Below are 19,343 nucleotides of genomic sequence, written 5' to 3' on the forward strand. Positions count from 1 at the left end.
TTTTAATAGCTGATTTGAACGCTGCCTGCCCATTTTTAGGGTCCTCTGGCAGCACAACGTCAGATTCCCGTATCTTGAAACATTCAGATATACCTTTAACCGTTCTCACTATATTGAGAGGAATTAATAACTTTCCTTCTGCAGAACAAGGTTCTGGTAAAAGGAAGGTAAGAAACGTGTTGATTCAAATGACAGCTAGATTTTTTTAGGAAAAAGGAAAAAGGCTGGGTGAGGATCTAACATCACCCTATCCTTAAGAATAATTAAGTATGGCACTATACAAAGAAAGCTGCCAACACTGAAACTCTTGCAGAGGCTACCGCAATGGAGAACACCTATTCCCCTGTTAGGAGGATCAAAAGGAATATTATGCATTGGCTCAAGGAGCTGTCCTTGTACACCGACAAAACTAGACTCAACCCTACGGCACAAGTGCGACCCAACTGGCGGATTTATATGCGTTGTCCCTTATATAAAAAAGCATGGATCAAAGAATGCGAAGCAATCGGCCTTTGAAATACAATGACAAAGGCCGAGATCTGACCTTTGTTGGTATTCAAGGCTAGCTTCATTTTTACCCCCAACTGTAGGAAGGCAAGAATTCTACCTATGACATACCTCCGAGGATGCCATCTTTTGGTTTCACACCAGGAAACATAGGCCCTCCAGACCCTATAATAAATGGTCCTAGAGGCCCGCTTTCTTGCATTAATCAGGGCATTTACCACTGAACCTGAAAGCTCTGATTCAACATGTGGGCTTTAATAGACAGACCGTTAAATTTAGCGATTGTAAGGCTGGATGGAATACCGGCCCTTTGCGAAAGCAAGTCTGCACTAGATGGAAGAGTCCACGGTTTTGCTACTGCCAACCTTACAATCTCTACATACCAGGACCTTCTGGGCCATGCCGGGCTAGTAGTATTACCAGCTTCCCTTCCACTTTGATCCTGCGTAGAAGCTGCAGAAGCAACTGAACTGGGGAGAACGTATAAATCAGTGAAAAAACTGATTCCACGGGGTCACTAACGCATCTGTCCCATATGCGAGTGGATCCCTAGCCCTTGACACAAAGCTGTCCAACTTCTTGTTGAACCTGGATGCCCAAAATTCTTATCTGGGCAGAAAAAAAGTCGGGGTGCATAGGCCATCCTCCCGGGAACAATTGTTGACGGCTCCAGAGAGCCGCCTGTCAGTTCTCCATTTCACGATATGAAGATTGTCGATAAGCAAGGTACAAGGCTCCTCTGCCCAAACCAGAACATGGCCTTCCCTCTGGCTGCGTGGCTTCTAGTGCCTCCTTGGTAACTGAAGTAAATTACTGATGTGGTATTGTCGGATTGTACCTCGACATAACAATCCTGTAATCTAAACGCCCAGGCCATTAAGCCAGACATGCCATCGGAAGCTCCAGAATGTTGACAGTCAAAGCTCTCTGAGCTTGACCACTTCCCCTGGGCAGTGGTCTCCTTCAGGACTGGTCTCCATCCCTAGAGGCCAGCCTTCATAGGCACCACCTCCCAGGTAATCAGCATGAAAGATTTTCCCTTCTGCCATCTTGCTGAGGTTCCGGCGTATTCCCGGGACCAGACCCTTTGGATAATGCCTAGGTTAGGATCTACTTGTTCCAGGCAGACAGAATAATGTTTATAGCAGCCTTGAATGAAACTGAGCATAGGGATACCGCTTTGAATGAAGCCATTTTCCCTAGCACATTAACAAAGGTAAATGTAAGTAACTCTAAATTGCCTTGACCCCTTTTTGGGCTGAGTCCCAAACACTCCAAGCTCCTTACCGACCATAAGAAAGTACCTTTAGACTGGGATCCCAACCCAGGAGTTCGTTCCAGATACTTGACCACCTAGGTCCAGCCATGCTACTGACTGATCATATCAGCAGCAGATTGCCTCGGTATGCCATTACTGCTATGCCCTGAGCCTTTACCCTGGGCGCGGTGGCTAACCCGAAGGGCCAGACCACCAACTGGAAGAGGTGCTGTTCCCCTGCAAAGCGCAGACAACCTCTGTAGCCCATGCAAACACATATGCAAATGGCCCATATGTGTATGAGGCAAGTATTAACGCCATATGCCCCTATGGAAGCCTGCGTTCATGGAAGCATAAATTCATACAAATATTTTTTAAGCAAGAACAAGAAAAGTGTGCGCTGTATACACGCATACATATAACACGTGTGCTATGGAACAGGCATCTTGCAAGCAAGCATGCGCTTTATGAACGTGTTATGCAACATTACACAACATGTATCCATGCAGACACTTATTCCTATGTGAACATAAGGAATCCTGTATATTTAAGGAAAACTTAAATTAACATGCCTTGTTATGCAAGAATGCCAATCTAGGTGATCATGCAACTTTAGGCGATCATGCAGCCTTATGCGATTCTGCATTTTAATATGATCATTTTATGCATTATAAGCACTACTGTGCGAACAAGTACCCTTGTGACCAAGGACTCTTGTGCGATCAAGCATTTTTATGCGATTTTAGGCATTTCTGTGCAAACAAGCACTTTAATGTGACCCAGTGTCCTCATGCGACTATGTAAAACACATGCAAATCCATACCAACAGAAAACATGTATCTTTATGCGATCAACAAGAACATGTTCTGTTACTTGTTTTATCTACATGATGTACATTAGAAACTCATATATTCTATGCAAACATGTGGACTAGTAAAGAGGAAGTTATCCTCCGGCAACGTGCTTTCCGCAATCATGCGATTTAACTGTTTGTGCGTTAGTAACAATGCGCACCAGCAACTGTGCATCCCAGCAGTTGTGCATTTGGCTAGCTTGTAAGCAACACCTGCATGAGGATCATGTGGAGGTTTTCTAGCCTGATGGTCAAGCATCTTTATGCGATCAAGCCTTTCAGCGTGACAATGCGACTAGGAGAAAAGAAAACAACGATGCATATCTATACAAACATAAACATGCATCTTTATGTGACCGTGTATATTAAAGTGATCCTGTCACCTTATGCGATCACACGTTCTTATGTGATCAAAAAAAGAAGCATGTTTTGAGTTATATATATATAAAGCATCTGTGCTTTTTAAGCAACTGTGCAACCTGTGCAATTCAATATCTGTGTATGTTAGCAACTTCTGCGATTTCAGCAACTGTACATACCATCATCTGTGCGTACTAGCAACTGTGTGATTTTAGTAACTGTACATATCAGCATCTTTGCGTACTAGCAACAGTGTGATTTTAGCAACTGTACATATCAGCATCTGTGCGCACTAGCAACTGTGCGATTTCAGCAACTGTGCATATCAGCATCTGTGCGTATTAGCAACTGTGTGATTTTTTTTTTTTTTCCAATGGATAGGCAGAAAATATGCAGCATGTAATCATGACTTGTCTGTACCTGTTCCCAAGCTGGCACTCACACATTCACGGCCCACTGTTCTGTCTCCAAGGCCGTCCGACCTGTCAGCACATGGTAATGGCTAGGGATGAGCCGAACACACCCCTGTTTGGTTCGCACTAGAACATGCGAACTGGCAAAAAATTCGTTCGAACACGCGAACACCGTTAAAGTCTATGGGACACGAACATGAATAATCAAAAGTGCTAATTTTAAAGGCTTATATGCAAGTTATTGTCATAAAAAGTGTTTGGGACCTGGGTCCTGCCCCAGGGGACATGGATCAATGCAAAAAAAAGTTTTAAAAACGGCCGTTTTTTCGGGAGCAGTGATTTTAATAATGCTTAAAGTGAAACATTAAAAGTGTAATATCCCTTTAAATGTCGTACCTGGGGGTAGTCTATAGTATGCCTGTAAAGGGGTGCATGTTTCCAGTGTTTAGAACAGTCTGACAGCAAAGTGACATTTCAAAGGAAAAAAAAGTCATTTAAAACTACTCGCGGCTATTAATGCATTGCCGGTCCGACAATACACATAGAAGCTCATTGATAAAAACGGCATGGGAATTCCCCACAGGGGAACCCCGAACCAAAATTAAAAAAAAAAAAAAAAAAAAAAAAAAAAAGACGTGGGGGGTCCCCCTAAATTCCATACCAGGCCCTTCAGGTCTGGTATGGATATTAAGGGGAACCCCGCGCCAAAATTAAAAAAAAAAAAAACGGCGTGGGGTCCCCCCAAAAACCCATACCAGACCCTTATCTGAGCACGCAACCTGGCAGGCTGCAGGAAAATAGGGGGGACGAGAGACCGCCCCCCCCCTCCTGAACTGTACCAGGCCACATGCCCTCAACATTGGGAGGGTGCTTTGGGGTAGCCCCCCAAAACACCTTGTCCCCATGTTAATGAGGACAAGGGCCTCATCCCCACAACCCTGGCCGGTGGTTGTGGGGGTCTGCGGGCGGGGGGCTTATCGGAATCTGGAAGCCCCCTTTAACAAGGGGACCCCCAGATCCCGGCCCTCCCCCCTGTGTGAAATGGTAAGGGGGTACAAAATTTCCTCTACCATTTCACTAAAAAAACTGTCAAAAATGTTAAAAATGACAAGACACAGTTTTAACAATTCCTTTATTTAAATCCTTCTTCTTTCTTCTATCTTCCTTCATCTTCTGGTGACTTGACGGGACTTCCCTGTGGCGTCACGGGGAATGCCACAGGGAAGAAGATCATCAAGAAGATGAAGAGAAGAAGATGAAGAGAAGAAGATGAAGAGAAGAAGATGAAGAGAAGAGCGGGAGCCTCCCTCCATGCCATGGATGCGGAACGGCCTGAGGAGAAGAAGGGAAGAAGACGCCGTGGAGGAGATGCTGGACGAGAACACCGGAGGAAGAACCAGAAGTACCAGAAGAACCAGAAGAAGAAGATGATGAAGGAAGATAGAAGATAGAAGAAAGAAGAATTTAAATAAAGGAATTGTCAAAAACTGTCTCTTGTCATTAACATTTTTGACAGTTTTTTAGTGAAATGGCCCTTACCATTTCACACAGGGGGGAGGGCCGGGATCTGGGGGTCCCCTTGTTAAAGGGGGCTTCCAGATTCCGATAAGCCCCCCGCCCGCAGACCCCCACAACCACCGGCCAGGGTTGTGGGGATGTGGCCCTTGTCCTCATCAACATGGGGACAAGGTGTTTTGGGGGGTGACCCCAAAGCACCCTCCCAATGTTGAGGCCATGTGGCCTGGTACGATTCAAGGGGGGGGCGCTCTCTCATCCCCCCCTTTTTTCCTGCGGCCTGCCAGGTTGCATGCTCGGATAAGGGTCTGGTATGGATTTTTGGGGGGACCCAACGCCGTTTTTTTTAAATTTTGGCGCGGGGTTCCCCTTAATATCCATACCAGACCTGAAGGGCCTGGTATGGAATTTAGGGGGACCCCCACGTCATTTTTTTAAAAAAATTTTGGCCGGGGTTCCCCTTAATATCCATACCAGACCTGAAGGGCCTGGTATGGAATTTAGGGGGACCCCCCACGTCATTTTTTTTTTTTTGGTTCGGGGTTCCCCTGTGGGGAATTCCCATGTTGTTTTTATCAATGAACTTCTATGTGTATTGTCGGACCGGCAATGCATTAATAGCCACGAGTAGTTTTAAATGACTTTTTTTCCTTTGAAATGTAATTTTGCTGTCAGACTGTTCTAAACACTGGAAACATGCGCCCCTTTACAGGCATACTATAGACACCCCCCAGGTACGAAATTTAAAGAGATATTACACTTTTATTGTTTCACTTTAAGCATTATTAAAATCACTGCTCCCTAAAAAACGGCCGTTTTTTTTTGCATTGATACATGTCCCCTGGGGCAGGACCCAGGTCCCCAAACAATTTTTATGACAATACCGTGAATATAAGCCTTTAAAATTAGCACTTTTGATTTCTCCTATAGACTTTTAAAGGGTGTTCTGCGGCATTCAAATTTGCCACGAACACCCCAAATTGTTCGCTGTTCGGTGAACTTGCGCACAGCCCATGTTCGAGTCGAACATGAGTTCGACTCAAACTCGAAGCTCATCCCTAGTAATAGCTGCCCTTCTTCTTCCTGCCTAAAAAAACAATAGGCTAGAAGCAAATCTGCGCCCTCTAGTGGCTGGGGAAAAAACCAGCAGCCTGCCTGAGCCAGAGTACAAGCATGATAGAACAGCACACTGCTCCCAGTGACCACTGGGAAACAGACAGTCAGATCGCTCTCTTAATAGAGGCACTGCAAACAAATGCAGACTCACCATTCCTCGCTGCAGGGTACTGCTGGAATATCACAGCGACCCAATCTTCACGACGGGTTGGTGTCATGCCAGACCTTCAAGGATGGTGTCCCCTCTGTATGTAGGGTTCACTGCCTTGGGCCATGTATAGCGCCCTGCCAGAGCAAACCTGTGGTATAGCAATGTGACCAAGGTGCTGAATCTCAGGGCCCAGCTCTCCTAAGAGAAGCATTACAGGCAAAACCTCGTCCTTCGGTATTGAGGCATCGGGTACCATCCACTTTCGCTTTTGTTTTGGCTCTTTCAATGGATCCGATAGCGTAGCTCCCTGACCCTGTTCAGGCCATCTAGGAGCACTCATTAACCATGACCAACACCTTAGACACTGGCGAAAAAACTGAGGTATTCCCTGTAGGGGAGGGATTATATAGGGAGGAAACTTCCTGTCTAATTAATTACACCAGCACCTGAAGGTGAGATATAACCCACTTAGTAATTACTATGAGCCTCTGTGTCCCGTGATGTACGATAAAGAAATAGATATAGCTGCTTTCTCTCCTGCAGGCTTGAGCAGATGCCAGTATATAAATGCAGATAGGAGCTCTTAGTTAAGAGACAACTGCTGTCCCAAAAGACCCACAGAAGGGACTCCCTATCTTATCAGCGCATTTAGCTGCCCAAGAATAGGGACTGCACCTGGGAGAGGCTTGAACCCAGCTAGAAGCTGCCGACTGCAGAGGTAAGGGACGTTCGACCACCATTCACTGACTATGAGGAAAAAAAGGAGTATGCTGGGAGTGCACTAATCCTTTTCTTTTATAATATTCACTGGTCCTGAGGGAGGAGCCAAGGCGGAGCTTGTCACAGGCATGCTGCCATGGAGGCACCAGGAAAGTGAATTAGACTTTGATATGAGCACTCATTACAGGGATCTGCTTTTGCAAAGTGCCTGTTTTTTGCACAGGCGTACACTCTGCCCTCCACTCTACACCGATCAAGAATTTATTGTTAACCCCAAAGAGATCTATGGCAATTTCAATAACAATGCAACCTTTGCATAGCACTAGCCAGTGGCTCTTTGATTATACTGGTTTTGGGATCAGGCGCACAGAAGCGGGTGTTTTTCATTTAATTACACTCTACTACTCCGATTTAGGCTCCATTCACACCTGCGTGAGTCCAAGGTCGCACAATTTCCAGTGCGGCTTGGGAGCACAACTTTGATCCAACTTCTAGCACTAAGGTTATCAAAGTAGTGCAGGCACCTTTTCTAAGCTGCACCGATCTGAACGGGTGCCATTGAAAACAATAGGCTGTGACTTGTCATGCGACTTTATGGGGTTGATTTACTAAAACTGGAGTGCAAAATCTGGTGCAGCTCTGTATAGAAACCAATCAGCATCCAGATATTTTGTCAAAGCTTAATTGAATAAGCTAGTTAAAAGCTGATTGGCTACCATGCACAGCTGAGCCAGATTTTGCACTTTCCAGTCTTAGTAAGTTAATCTCTATAGGCCCAATGTCGCATGACAAGTCGCACAAGTGTGAATGGAGCCTTAGTGATCAGTGTTTTCTGGCAATGTTCTTTAATTAAAATGACCGATTCCTCTGCTGTGTGGCTTTGGGCAGACTATGGACCACTTGGTCTTTTTTCTGCTGTCACTTTTCTGTTTCTATATATTTTTTTTTCTTTAGTAAACATGTGTCAGCTGTACAAAATACCTTTTACAAATTTAAAATGTTTCTCAGATGTGAACTGTTAACATGACATGAAATTTGAAAATATTGCATGGAAAATCATTATATTTTTTGAAGAATTAAGTGAATATAGCGTTATGACCTCTTAGGACACCAACTCCTAAATGTTGACCATCTTGGAATGGGAATTAAAGTGAAACCTTAAACAGCTACATACATTATTTAGGTAAATGTGAGTACTGTTTTACCTGCCAAAGAATTTGTCATTTTGTTGAGCCAATCTGATTTATTAAAAAAAAAAATTCACCCCGCAGAGCCAACCAGATGACACACACCATGGAATTCATAAAGAGCATTGTAGACATGCTTTTCAATTCCGTTGCACCCCAAATGTTGGTGTTTGCGACATATCTATAGAGGCCAGAAGGTCTACTTGACAGCCAGGGTCCACAACCTGCAACACAAGTCATAGAACACATCTGGATGTGAGGACCACTGTTTTCTAGGACAGGATCCAGGCTACCTCTCATACTGGCTTCTAGTCTTCTAGTCCCACCCCATTATTATTGATAGCCTTGTCTGGCTGAATCTGGATTAGATTACCTTCTAGTAGAATGTTCCATGGTAACACTGCACAGCCAAATTGGCTGAAGTTCAAGAATGCTGATCAGGAGGTCCAGATCTTTTCCTAGTCTGACAGGCTGGTGTCTTTCATGAGGATCCATCAAAACACTAAAAGAATACACTTTCCTGACTCCAAAGCCAGATTGCTGAGCTACAAAGCCAAGGGCAACCTAGGCCTTGGTGATAGATGAATCAGTTTGTCCAGAGACTGGATCAACTTGCCCCACAATGGAAAATGTTGTGTTGTAGATATTTGGAATTAAAGTGGAGCAATTAAAAGGGAGGTTTCTTAACAGAAAAAGAAGAACACTTTGTAGTCTGCTCCTTAGGCTAAGATGGGATCTTTTGCCACCAGTGGCATCCTTGAGGATATTGTCAAGAGTTGGTTGGAAGAGATGCCATCTCTCAAAGGCTATGCAGATCAAAGGCTTTTTACACAAGGGTTCCACAGTCCATGACCTTAGCCAAACTGCCCTACACTTATGAAATGACAATGAGACACATGAGAAATCAGGCAGGAGGCTTCTAGAAAACTCATTTGCACCATGCATTCTATAATGGATTGGAAAAGACAGACATTATTTGGCAAAAGCAGGGTCACAGCCAAAATCAGATGAAGGGCGGGGCTAACCTACAAGAACAGAGCTCTAGAGAGGGCTTCCAACAGATTATTAGTTAGGTCCTTAAAAACAGGCGCATCCTTTACCAGAATAGAAAGCACAAGGTTTGTGTGACACTATCGAAACCAGTGGGAAAAGACCACTTCTGCACACAATCTTTACTAAATGGCTACAAGGCTACTAAGTGTTTAGAGAGTGCAAATAGCTTGTCAGGATGTTTCCAATTTCCTTTAAGTGAATGAAAATTCTTTATGACATTAGTTTTTTTTAAGAGCCCAGGGCTGGAAACAGCAATGGTAGAGGCAACAAAGTTGTTCAAAGTGGTGCACACTGTATCAATAAAAGTCAAAATGGCCTCCTTTTAGCAGAAGACTGTCACTCCTCAGTGGCAAGCTCATCAGTCAAGGATTGGAGTGACTCAGAATCAGTGCCTCTGGGGCAGATGCATGAGAAGCCACCAAGTCTGTGGACAAATGAGATATAGAATATGCATCTACAACCAGAGTGATCAAAAAACTGGGTATTTTAGGGCAATAAAATATGCATGACCCCAGCTGGGAGGATAGAAAGCCCAGTCACACTCAAGCAAGTTAAAAGGAGGACAGACTCCAAGATCAGAAGAGAACACAATTGCAGACTGTGGGCATCAGCACCGTCAGTTGATATGCTGCAAGCAGACCCAGAACCGTAAGTGGAATGTGAGGTGTAAGTCAGTGTATAGGCTCAAGGTAAGAAGCAAGGCCTCAGGTACTCATTACCTGGACAGCTGGTAGCAGGTGAGGTTGAAAAAGGCAGAGGTGACCAACGTCACTGTCGGCGGGCAGCAGGAATGGATCAAAGATTGAAATTCCACGTGGCTCTTTTGGCATGAGCAGCAATGAGGGGATATATCCCTAGCACTGTATGGTAGGAGAGAGAATGTGGAGTGCAGATGTTGTCAGCACTCAGTTCTGCAGGGTTACCCTCTTCCGTGACATAACCAGTAGAAGTGAGAAATAAAGGCAACCAGTGACTTAAGGTAGCTCCCAATGCTCAGCCCAACCAGCCTACTCACTAAGCAACTCTTCAAACACTGTTCAAACGTTGAAGCAATGCCAAAGGTTCCAGACCTGGAAAGCGCTCTGCAGCTACCTTTTACCAGAACATAGTCTGGAAAGCACTCTATGCCGAACCCAGTGCCCAAAGGTCACTTCCATGCTAGCTCTGCAAAGCCTAGTCTAGAGGAGCACAAACATGGTACTCCAAAGCCAGGCTGAGGACAAAGAAGAGTAGAGTGTTGATTAAAGGAAAAAAAAGTGCTAGCAACTAAAAAAAAACAAACAAAAAAAAACCAAACAAAAACAGTGGTAAGTAAACTGTTACACCACTTATACCTACAGTTTACACACCCCTGTTAAAATGTCAGGTTTCTGATGTAAAAAAAAAAAAAAAAGACAAAGATTTTAGAACTGTTTCTACCTTTTAAACGTGTACAACTCAGTTGAAAAACAAACTGAAATATTTTACCCTAAGGCCCCTGTTCCAGCTGAAGAAAAACAGCTCCAAAGCATGATGCTGCTACCACCATGCTTCACGGTGGGTATGGTGTTCTTTTGGTGGTATGCAGAGTTGTTTTTGCGCCAAACATATCTTTGGAATTGTGGCAAAAAAGTTCAACCTTGGTTTCTTCAGACAAGAACATATTTTCCCACATGCTTTTGGGAGACTTCAGATGCGTTTTTGCAAAATTTAGCTGGGCTTGGATGTTTTTCTTGGTAAGAAAGGGCTTCCGTCTTGCCCCTCTACCCCATAGCCCAGACATATAAAGAATATGGGAGATTGTTGTCACATGTACCACACAGCCAATTCTTGCCAGATATTCCTGCAGCTCCTTTAATGTTGCTGTAGGCCTCTTGGCAGCCTCCCTGACCGTTTTTCTTCTCATCAATTTTGGAGGGACGTCCAGTTCTTGGTAAAGATGTTGTGCCATATTTTCTCCACTTGATGATGACCATTTTCACTGTGTTCCATAGTATATCTAATGCCTTGGAAATTCTTTTGTACCCTTCTTCCGATGGATACCTTTTAACCATGAGATCCCTCTGATGCTTTGGAAGGTCTCTGAGGACCATGGCTTTTGCTGTAGGATGCGACTAAGAAAATGTCAGGAAAGACCAACTAGAACAGCTGAACTTTATTTAGGATTAATCAGAGGCACATTAAAATGATGGCAGGTGTGTTCTGACTCATATTTAAAGGGGTTGTAAAGTTATTTTTTGTTTTTTTTTAAAATAACAAACATGTTATACTTACCTTCACTGTGCAGCTCGTTCTGCACAGAGTGGCCCCGAACCTGGTCTTCTGGGGTCCCTCGGCGGCTGTTTCAGCTCCTCCCCGCAAGCATTTACCACCTTCATGCGAGCTCCCTCACACGGTGGTGAGTGCTTGCGGGCGCGCTCCCGTGATACAGCCGGCGGCTATAGCCGCTCGCTGTATCACTCGGCCCCGCCCCCCGGCGCGCCGCGTCATCGGATGTGATTGACAGCAGCGCGAGCCAATGGCTGCGCTGCTTTCAATCCATCCACTGCAGCCAATCAGCGACCAGGCTGAGCTGCAATGAAGCTGACGAGGACGAGGAGCGAAGATTCGAGGCGTCAGGTAAGTAAAACGGGGGGGCTGGGGGCGGCGGTACTGTCAAAAGTTTTTTCACCTTAATGCATAGAATGCATTAAGGTGAAAAAATGTTTACCTTTACAACCCCTTTAACATGAATTTGAATGTGACTGTGCTTAATTCTGAACACAGCTACATCCACAGTTATAAGAGGGTGTGCACACTTATGAAACCACATTATTTTTGTTTTTTACTTCCCCCTAAAAGATTTCAGTTTGTTTTACAACGGAGTTGTACAGTTTATAGGTCACATTAAAAGGTGGAAAGAGTTCTGAAATGATTTATCTTTGTGTAATTTTTTTATCTCACAGAAACCTGACATTTTAACTGGGGAGTGTGGACTTTTTAAATCCACTGTACAGGTAAGCCTATAATAAGGCTTACCTGTAGGTATTGTAAAATATCTCCTAAACTTGCACTGTTTAGGAGATATTCAGAGTGCATGCAGCCAGTGACGTCACCAGCGCACGCATGCTGATGGCATACCGTGCTGGACGTTCAGCGCCCATGCCGTAAATGGTGGCTCCCACACACATGGTGTCACTGTGACACCGGCCACTTATGTAGCTGGAGGCCGCAAGCCCAGGAAGAAGATTGGGGGAGAAGGTCAGCCCTCTCAGTGATGGCAGTGCTGCGCTGGAGGGATTTGTTCTAAAGGCAAGTTTCTCATAATGTGCTAGTATGCAATGCATACTAGCACATTATGACATTGCAGGGAATTTTTGTTTTCCCCCACCAACTGCAGTTTACTACCGCTTTAACACAGCAGAGCTGTAGAAAAGACATCCATCCACCTAGAACACTGACAATAAAGCAAGGTATGCTGGTAGTAGGAAGGATTATGCTGGGCTGGCATACAGTTTGTTTGCTTGTGTTCAACCCTTCTGGAGGCGGCAATATAACCTGAAGGTTGAAGACTTCCTGTGTCACTGTATGAGAAAAAGGTATACAATTAAAACAGGCTATTATAAATACATTTTAACTGAGATCAATGTCTTTTTATTTGACTTTACAATAACCAAGAAAATGAATACCTTTTATATCATATCATATTGGGAGATTATGCATCAGACACAAATAGCTTACATCAGTTACAACTGGCATGACTTCTTTTGCTGTGTTAACAAAAGTGTGTTAACACCAATACTGCTGTAAACATTTTCAACATAAACAAAATATTTAAAAATTGAAGTATGGTTAAACACTCTAGATTTGATATGACTTACATTCACCGTTTTAAATCTAAATGTGCTAGTTTAAAGTAAGTGTCATCTACTCTACATATCTAAAACTAAAATTTTCACCCAAGAACAGGCACCACTATGCTATATGACCTTTCTTGTGCAGAAAAGTCTTTGTTGCTCCCTCAGATTACATCATTTGCTAATGCGGCTACAACCTCTGGCCTAACTCACATCACATTCATCCATCAGACTAATGTCAATTTAGAGTGGACTTATTAGCCAGCATGGTGCATTCACTGGATTCACTGGGGAAGATCTAGGCTTATGCCCTGTACACACGATAGGACCTTGTTGTCGGAAATTCTGACCGTGTGTAGGCTCCATCACACATTTTCTATAGGAATTTCCGTCACACAAAATTTGAGAGCTGGTTCTCAAATTTTCCCACAACAAAATCCGTTGTTGGAAATTCTGATCGTGTATACACAATTCCGACGCACAAAGTGCCACGCGTGCTCGGAATCAAGCAGAAGAGCAGCAGTGGCTATTGAACTTCATTTTTCTTGGTTCGTTGTACGTCACCGCGTTCTTGACGTTCCGAAATTCCGACAACTTTGTGCGACCGTATGTATGCAAGACAAGTTTGAGCCAACATCCGTCAGAAAAAATCCGATAGATTTTGTTGTCGGAATGTCCGATCGTGTATACAGGGCATTAGACTTGAAAGCAATCCAAGATGGAGAACTCAAGCAGCTTTTCTTAAAGAGGAGCTCCAGGCTCCTTCAGAAAGAATTAAAAGTCAGCAGCTACAAAGACTGTTGCTGCTATTAAATATAAAACAAACACTTACCTGTCCAGGGATCCTGCAATGTTCTCACTCGAGCCAATTCTTTAATCCGCTTCGGGTGCAGGCGCTGGCATCTCTAATAAGGGTAACAGGAAGTGAAGCCTTGCATCTTCACAGCACTGCGCCTTGTAAATGGTCCCATAGTCTTCTGGGACCTGTGGTGTACCCCAGAAAACAGCAAAGGAAGGGGGCGTGAAATTCCTGATCAGTTTGCCACAGCGATCCGAGTGGGAATTGGGAGCGGGTACTTGTCAAAGCCAGGTACCTGCTTCCCCCCAAAAAGTGCCAAATGTGGCAGTGGAATGGGGGATAGTGAAAACAAGTGCAGCTTCCCCTTATGGATGGAGCTCCGCTCTAAAGAAAGGACATAAAAGCTATGGGGTCGTTTTACTAAAACTGGAGAGTGTAAAATCTGCTTCAGCTGTGCTTGGTAGCCAATCAGCTTCTAACTTCAGCGTGTTCAATTAAGCTTTGACGAAAAAAAATGGAAGCCGATTGGTTTCTAAGCAAAGCAGCACCAGATTTTGCACACTCTAGTTTTAGAAAATCAACCCCTAAGTGTTGCTAGCTCTTTGCTGCAGTTTTAGGTCAGTTATTCGGGAAGGATGAGAGGTTTACATATTAGCACTGGCTTGTAACTTCTTAGAGAGTTATAGTATTCATAAAGAGCATAAGAAGAGTTAAAGAAATTATCTTGACTTGTTTTTACAACAGTGCAATTAATTGGGTATAAACATTTGAAAACAGTGAACTTGGGCTACAAAAGTGTCCATTAGGCACCCAGGTAATAGTCAGCTATTTCCAATGCAGAGAAGCAAACATTCACCTTTGTAGCCTTTGTTACAAATATGAAATTGTTTTTATATTGGGGATAAAGCGAATACATTTTTTTTTTATCAATTGGTTTGTACCATAATGATCACAACGTAATGTCTGCAGGTGCCTTTTATCTATTGATTCCACTAAATGAATACTTTAAATGTGCCATGAAAAGTGCTTCTCCAGCTCTAAAATAACCAGTAGTTTGCAGGGACAAACTCATTACACTTTATCAAAGTAGAAAGAGCAAAGAATGGAACATCTTATCTGAAGATCTTTTGTCCGAATTCCCCAAATCACAATGAAAAATACTGACTGCAGCATTTCAGTAATTTGTTAGTATCCTAATAGAAGAGGAATGGTACACTGCTCACACATTAGTGAGACAATACCTCTTACCTGGCAAATGTCACAAGCATAGGTGGTTGCAATAAGTGACTAGATCTCTGCTCAATACTGAAGTTAACATGTCTGCATTATAGAATTCCATTATTTTTGAAAAGCTACATTCAAGTATGCTTACTGTTTTGGTGCCGCCATGACATATATACATAGATTTTAAATCTTAGCTACTTTTTTAGCGAATCCTTCCCTTCAATTGTAACCAGATCTGAATTAGGAGAGCTGCCATGGTGCTACCCCTGTCATATTTTCCAAGTGGACTTTATTTACTTTTCAACTGCTATTAACATGGGTAACTGGTTATTATTAGTGATTTTACCACCTTTTCTTTGTGAACAACAATTTACTTTTTCATACAGACTGGTGTTCCTTCTGAAGGTAAGTAGGATAAGGTAGCTTCCATACTGTACTATAGGGAACAGATCTCATCCCTGTGTGTACTCTATACAGTACATATATGTACAAAGCCTTTTAGCTTAACAGAGTATCCAGTGTATTACAGCTACATGCGACATCTATGATGAAGTAAGCAAAGCAAGCTTAATGCCATTATCTGCCTCTTCTGGGGGTATCAAGAAAGCATCAGAAGCAGCAACACAATTCCTCATATTCAGTACTGTACGTAACAGAACAAAAACGATTATATCTCAAACGCGGGAAACTTGGCTGTTGTAGGATTCAGCATGTCTGCTAGAAAATAAATTGTGCCAGCCATCCCTGTAGATAAAGAAAGAAAATAACATTTAGTCTTCTTGATTAGCATCCTGAACTTCATACTTTATTTGCAGGATGTAAAGCCAAAACATCTCATTTACAACTTAACTAAACAGATTTTGAGGGAAGATTTAACTTTTTTTTAATTACTTTCCTACCTTTTTACTCTACTGAGGTTTGAATGAAGCTCCTCCATGCACCTCTACAGATCACCTCTATAGAGATCTGCTGCTGTTTTAAGCTCTTCCTGACACCAAGACAAACAAAGGAAATCCTTATGACATCAGAGATGACATCACCAGGATCTCACACATAGTCATGTTTGGAAAGCATTGTGATTACATCATGCCAGCATGGTAGGAATGCTAGCCCAAAAGACGGTGAATTAATTTATGCATTTAGAACTGTTTAGCCAGTTTACACAGTTATATACTCAAAATGGTAAAAAAAAAAAAAAAATGCTTTAAGCTTTTCAGGACATAGGGAAAGTTATTTCAAGGAGAATTGCAGCCATGTTTGCACGAGCAAAGCAGCCTATTCAGAAAACTGGGAAATAGTCCCCGCACCTTTTCTAAAATCTCAGATGCAGTTCCCAGCACAGGAAAATGTGCTGCAGTTTCCATTGCGTGGGGGTGCCATTAAGAATTGATGGCATCTGCGCACATCTTGCTAACAGCAGCACGTTTTTATTGCGGGTGTGTGAAGAAATGCAATTGCATGTAGTCCCGCACCTAGTGTGAATCTAGCCTCAGTGACTCTCCTGCAAAGAAAAAAAAAATCTTTGGCAGTTCATTAGAACGGGTGGGGGCTACCATGTTAATGTGTCAGACGTTCAGCTTTAAGCTCTCATCAATATATGGAAGAGGGGCTTCTATGTAGCAAAGTTTGTAGGCAAACCACAAGGAGAAACATTGAAGGCACAACTTCAGAAATCAGTGTAGAGTGTGGATGTCAATTTACTATACAAATTAAGATTATCCCTGCACTCTGACCTAAATAACTTCTGGGTCCCACCGATGGTTGTCACCCATAAAGAAGTCTAGAGAAACCAGTGTGCTAGATCTTTCAACGATTGGGTAAGTGAAACAGATGTAGATTATACACTCCTCTCACCAACCGAAATCTATTAACTTCACACATAGCATTGCATTTTCTAGCAGATATTACAGGCCTTTTAAATGCAAGAGACATAATCACTACATCTTACCTTCAAATAGTGAAAATGGAGTGTCTGGAGTCCTGCAGCCATGTTCACCATAATCTAAACACCATTCTGCAAACTAGCAAAAGAGAATTGCAGGTTAGTATGTAGCTAGAGCATTTATTCAAATAACATAGAAAAGATGGTTATAACAAGGTTGTAAATATCTCAAATATTTTTTCAGATTTGTTTTACCTGTGATTATTTGTGGACTATAAAAACTATTATGATAAACTTATGACTTGAAGTACCAACTGGTACAGACATACCACTGGCTAAGAACCAGTGGTGGCTGGTGGTTTTTTGTTCGGGGGCAGTGGCAGCACCTCAAACCCCCCTCCCCCCTCGCTGTCTGCCGGTTCACCGCCACTTACCCCATCTAGGCGGCGGGCACATCAGGGATCGAGGCATCGGCCGACATCAGGCTGTCTTCTCCTCCTACTCACTTTCGCCGTGCATCTCCTCCAGTCCTCCTAGGCATCCAATAGGATCGCCTGTCGGGTATCAGACCCGCTTCCCAATTGGCCTGGAGGAGGATCAGTGTTGCAACAGCGAATATTCAATCGCTGTTGTAACACCTGGGTGGGCTCATGGCGCAATGCTCTGCACCACAAGCCCACCCTATTTTGAACACTCCCGTCGCTGTAATTCACCCCCACCCCTGAAAGGGGCCGGACGCATGAATAGGGGGTGGCGGCCGTGGACAGTGGGGCCAGCGCCCGGGCGCCCCTAATGGATAGGCCGCCACTGCCAAGGACCAATGCAGTGCAGTATCGGCATCCATTATGTACCACATAGACTGTAAAGTGAAGCAGCATCGGGTGTAAAATGGAGATTAAATCACAAAACTAAGTGGAGGGGAATATATTATTGACATCAGTGGATACAGCTGAGCAGCAGTGTATAGTGCACAGTTTATCTCAGGTATTTATATAGCACCATTGATTTACATGGCGCTGTAAATATTGTACATTTACATAAGACCGCACAATCTAAGGTCCCTACCTCACATGCATACATACATACACATGCTAGTGTCAGTTTAAACAGGAGCCAATTATCCTACCAGCAGTATATAGTGTATGTTGAACAATATAGTGTATACAGCTGGGCATTGTGGAGTATGTAATGTACAGCACAGTGCATATAGCCAAACTATGTAATATACGACACATTACCTAAAGCCAAGCAGTGTGGTGTAGATCAATGTTTCTGAACTCCAGTCCTCAAATACCCCCCAATAGGTCATGTTTTCAAGATTTCCCTCAGATGAAATGGCTGAGGTAATTACTAAGGCAGTAAAATTGATCAAATCACCTGTGTAAAATAATGGAAAGCCTGAAAACATGACCTGTTGGGGGTACTTGAGGACTGGAGTTGAGAAACATTGGTGTAGATCAGTGGTTCTCAACCCTGTCCTCAAGTACCCCCAACAGGCCATGTTTTGGGAATTTCTCTTAGATAAAATAGCTGTCCAAAATACCAAGCCATTGACGCCGATTTAAAGCACATGTGCAAGATAAAGGAAAACCTGCAAACATGGCCTGTTGGGGGTACTTGAGGACAGGGTTGAGAACCACTGGTGTAGCTAACCTACAGCACTTTGTATACAGCTGATCAGTATGGTGTACATACTATACAGGACAAGGCATTCAGCTGAGCATTATGAAATATAACATACAGTACAGTGAATGTGGTTCTGCACTGTAGAGTATATACAGTAATGTACAAGAACAGTGTAATTGGCTAACAGTGTGGTAACATGGAGTATTTTATTTACAGAAATGCCTTGCACGGGAAAGTTAAAGTATAATGAAAGGCAAAACTGAAGTTTTAGAGTGGAGAGGGCATATAGATACTAGGAGAACTATGGTGTGGACTTTATAGGCACACAGATAAACTTTCTAAAAATGATAAGGTTGCAGTTGATTTATTGAGTACAAAATTCATATAATACAAACAATACAAGTAAAGGCATATAAAATTCTATAAGATTAGTATTGTATATCCCACACAAAACCTTAACCCCACTTCGTACAATACGTAAAGCTGGTAGTGTGACCAGCAGTATGGAAATTAGGATTCCCGTAGTGGTGATTCTGTTGAAGGTGTAGGCAAGCAGACTTGTGGGTCAGGTTTTGAGTCCGGGTATACATAATCTTTTAGTTGCTCGACATGTTGCGCGTGGAAGTACGCTTCCTCAGGAGCATATGAAATTCATGCGTTGAACAGGCGCAAGATAGAGGATGTCAAAAACAGCTAACAAGCACGGTTTATTGGGTCTTATCCAAAGACCACAGATTATGTAGCAACACGGTAATGGCAGGTGAGGAATACTGGTTGGTAACCTAATATAAATGTAGTTTGGTGGTCTGCTTAAGCAGCATAGAAGCAGAGCAGAAAGCAGCCCCTTGGGAAGGTAAACCCTCT

The 19,343-nt window shown here is 43.2% G+C and overlaps 1 protein-coding gene across 2 annotated transcripts in view; it reads right to left on the reverse strand.

Moving 5' to 3' along the window:
• Window positions 1–12,718: 12,718 nt before the first annotated feature.
• LANCL1 (LanC like glutathione S-transferase 1) overlaps window positions 12,719–19,343 on the reverse strand; it is a 64,668-nt gene continuing 58,043 nt past the window's right edge. For both annotated transcript variants that reach the window (XM_073633553.1, XM_073633554.1), the window contains exons 9-10: window positions 16,920–16,992; window positions 12,719–15,715 (exon numbers count right to left, since the gene is read on the reverse strand). In XM_073633553.1, coding sequence (XP_073489654.1) covers window positions 15,639–15,715; window positions 16,920–16,992 — 150 coding nt within the window. In that variant the 3' untranslated portion in view covers window positions 12,719–15,638. The remainder of the gene's footprint in view (window positions 15,716–16,919; window positions 16,993–19,343) is intronic.

This window comes from Aquarana catesbeiana, linkage group LG06 (assembly GCF_042186555.1).
Source record: "Aquarana catesbeiana isolate 2022-GZ linkage group LG06, ASM4218655v1, whole genome shotgun sequence".
In the NCBI taxonomy this organism is placed as follows: domain Eukaryota; kingdom Metazoa; phylum Chordata; class Amphibia; order Anura; family Ranidae; genus Aquarana; species Aquarana catesbeiana.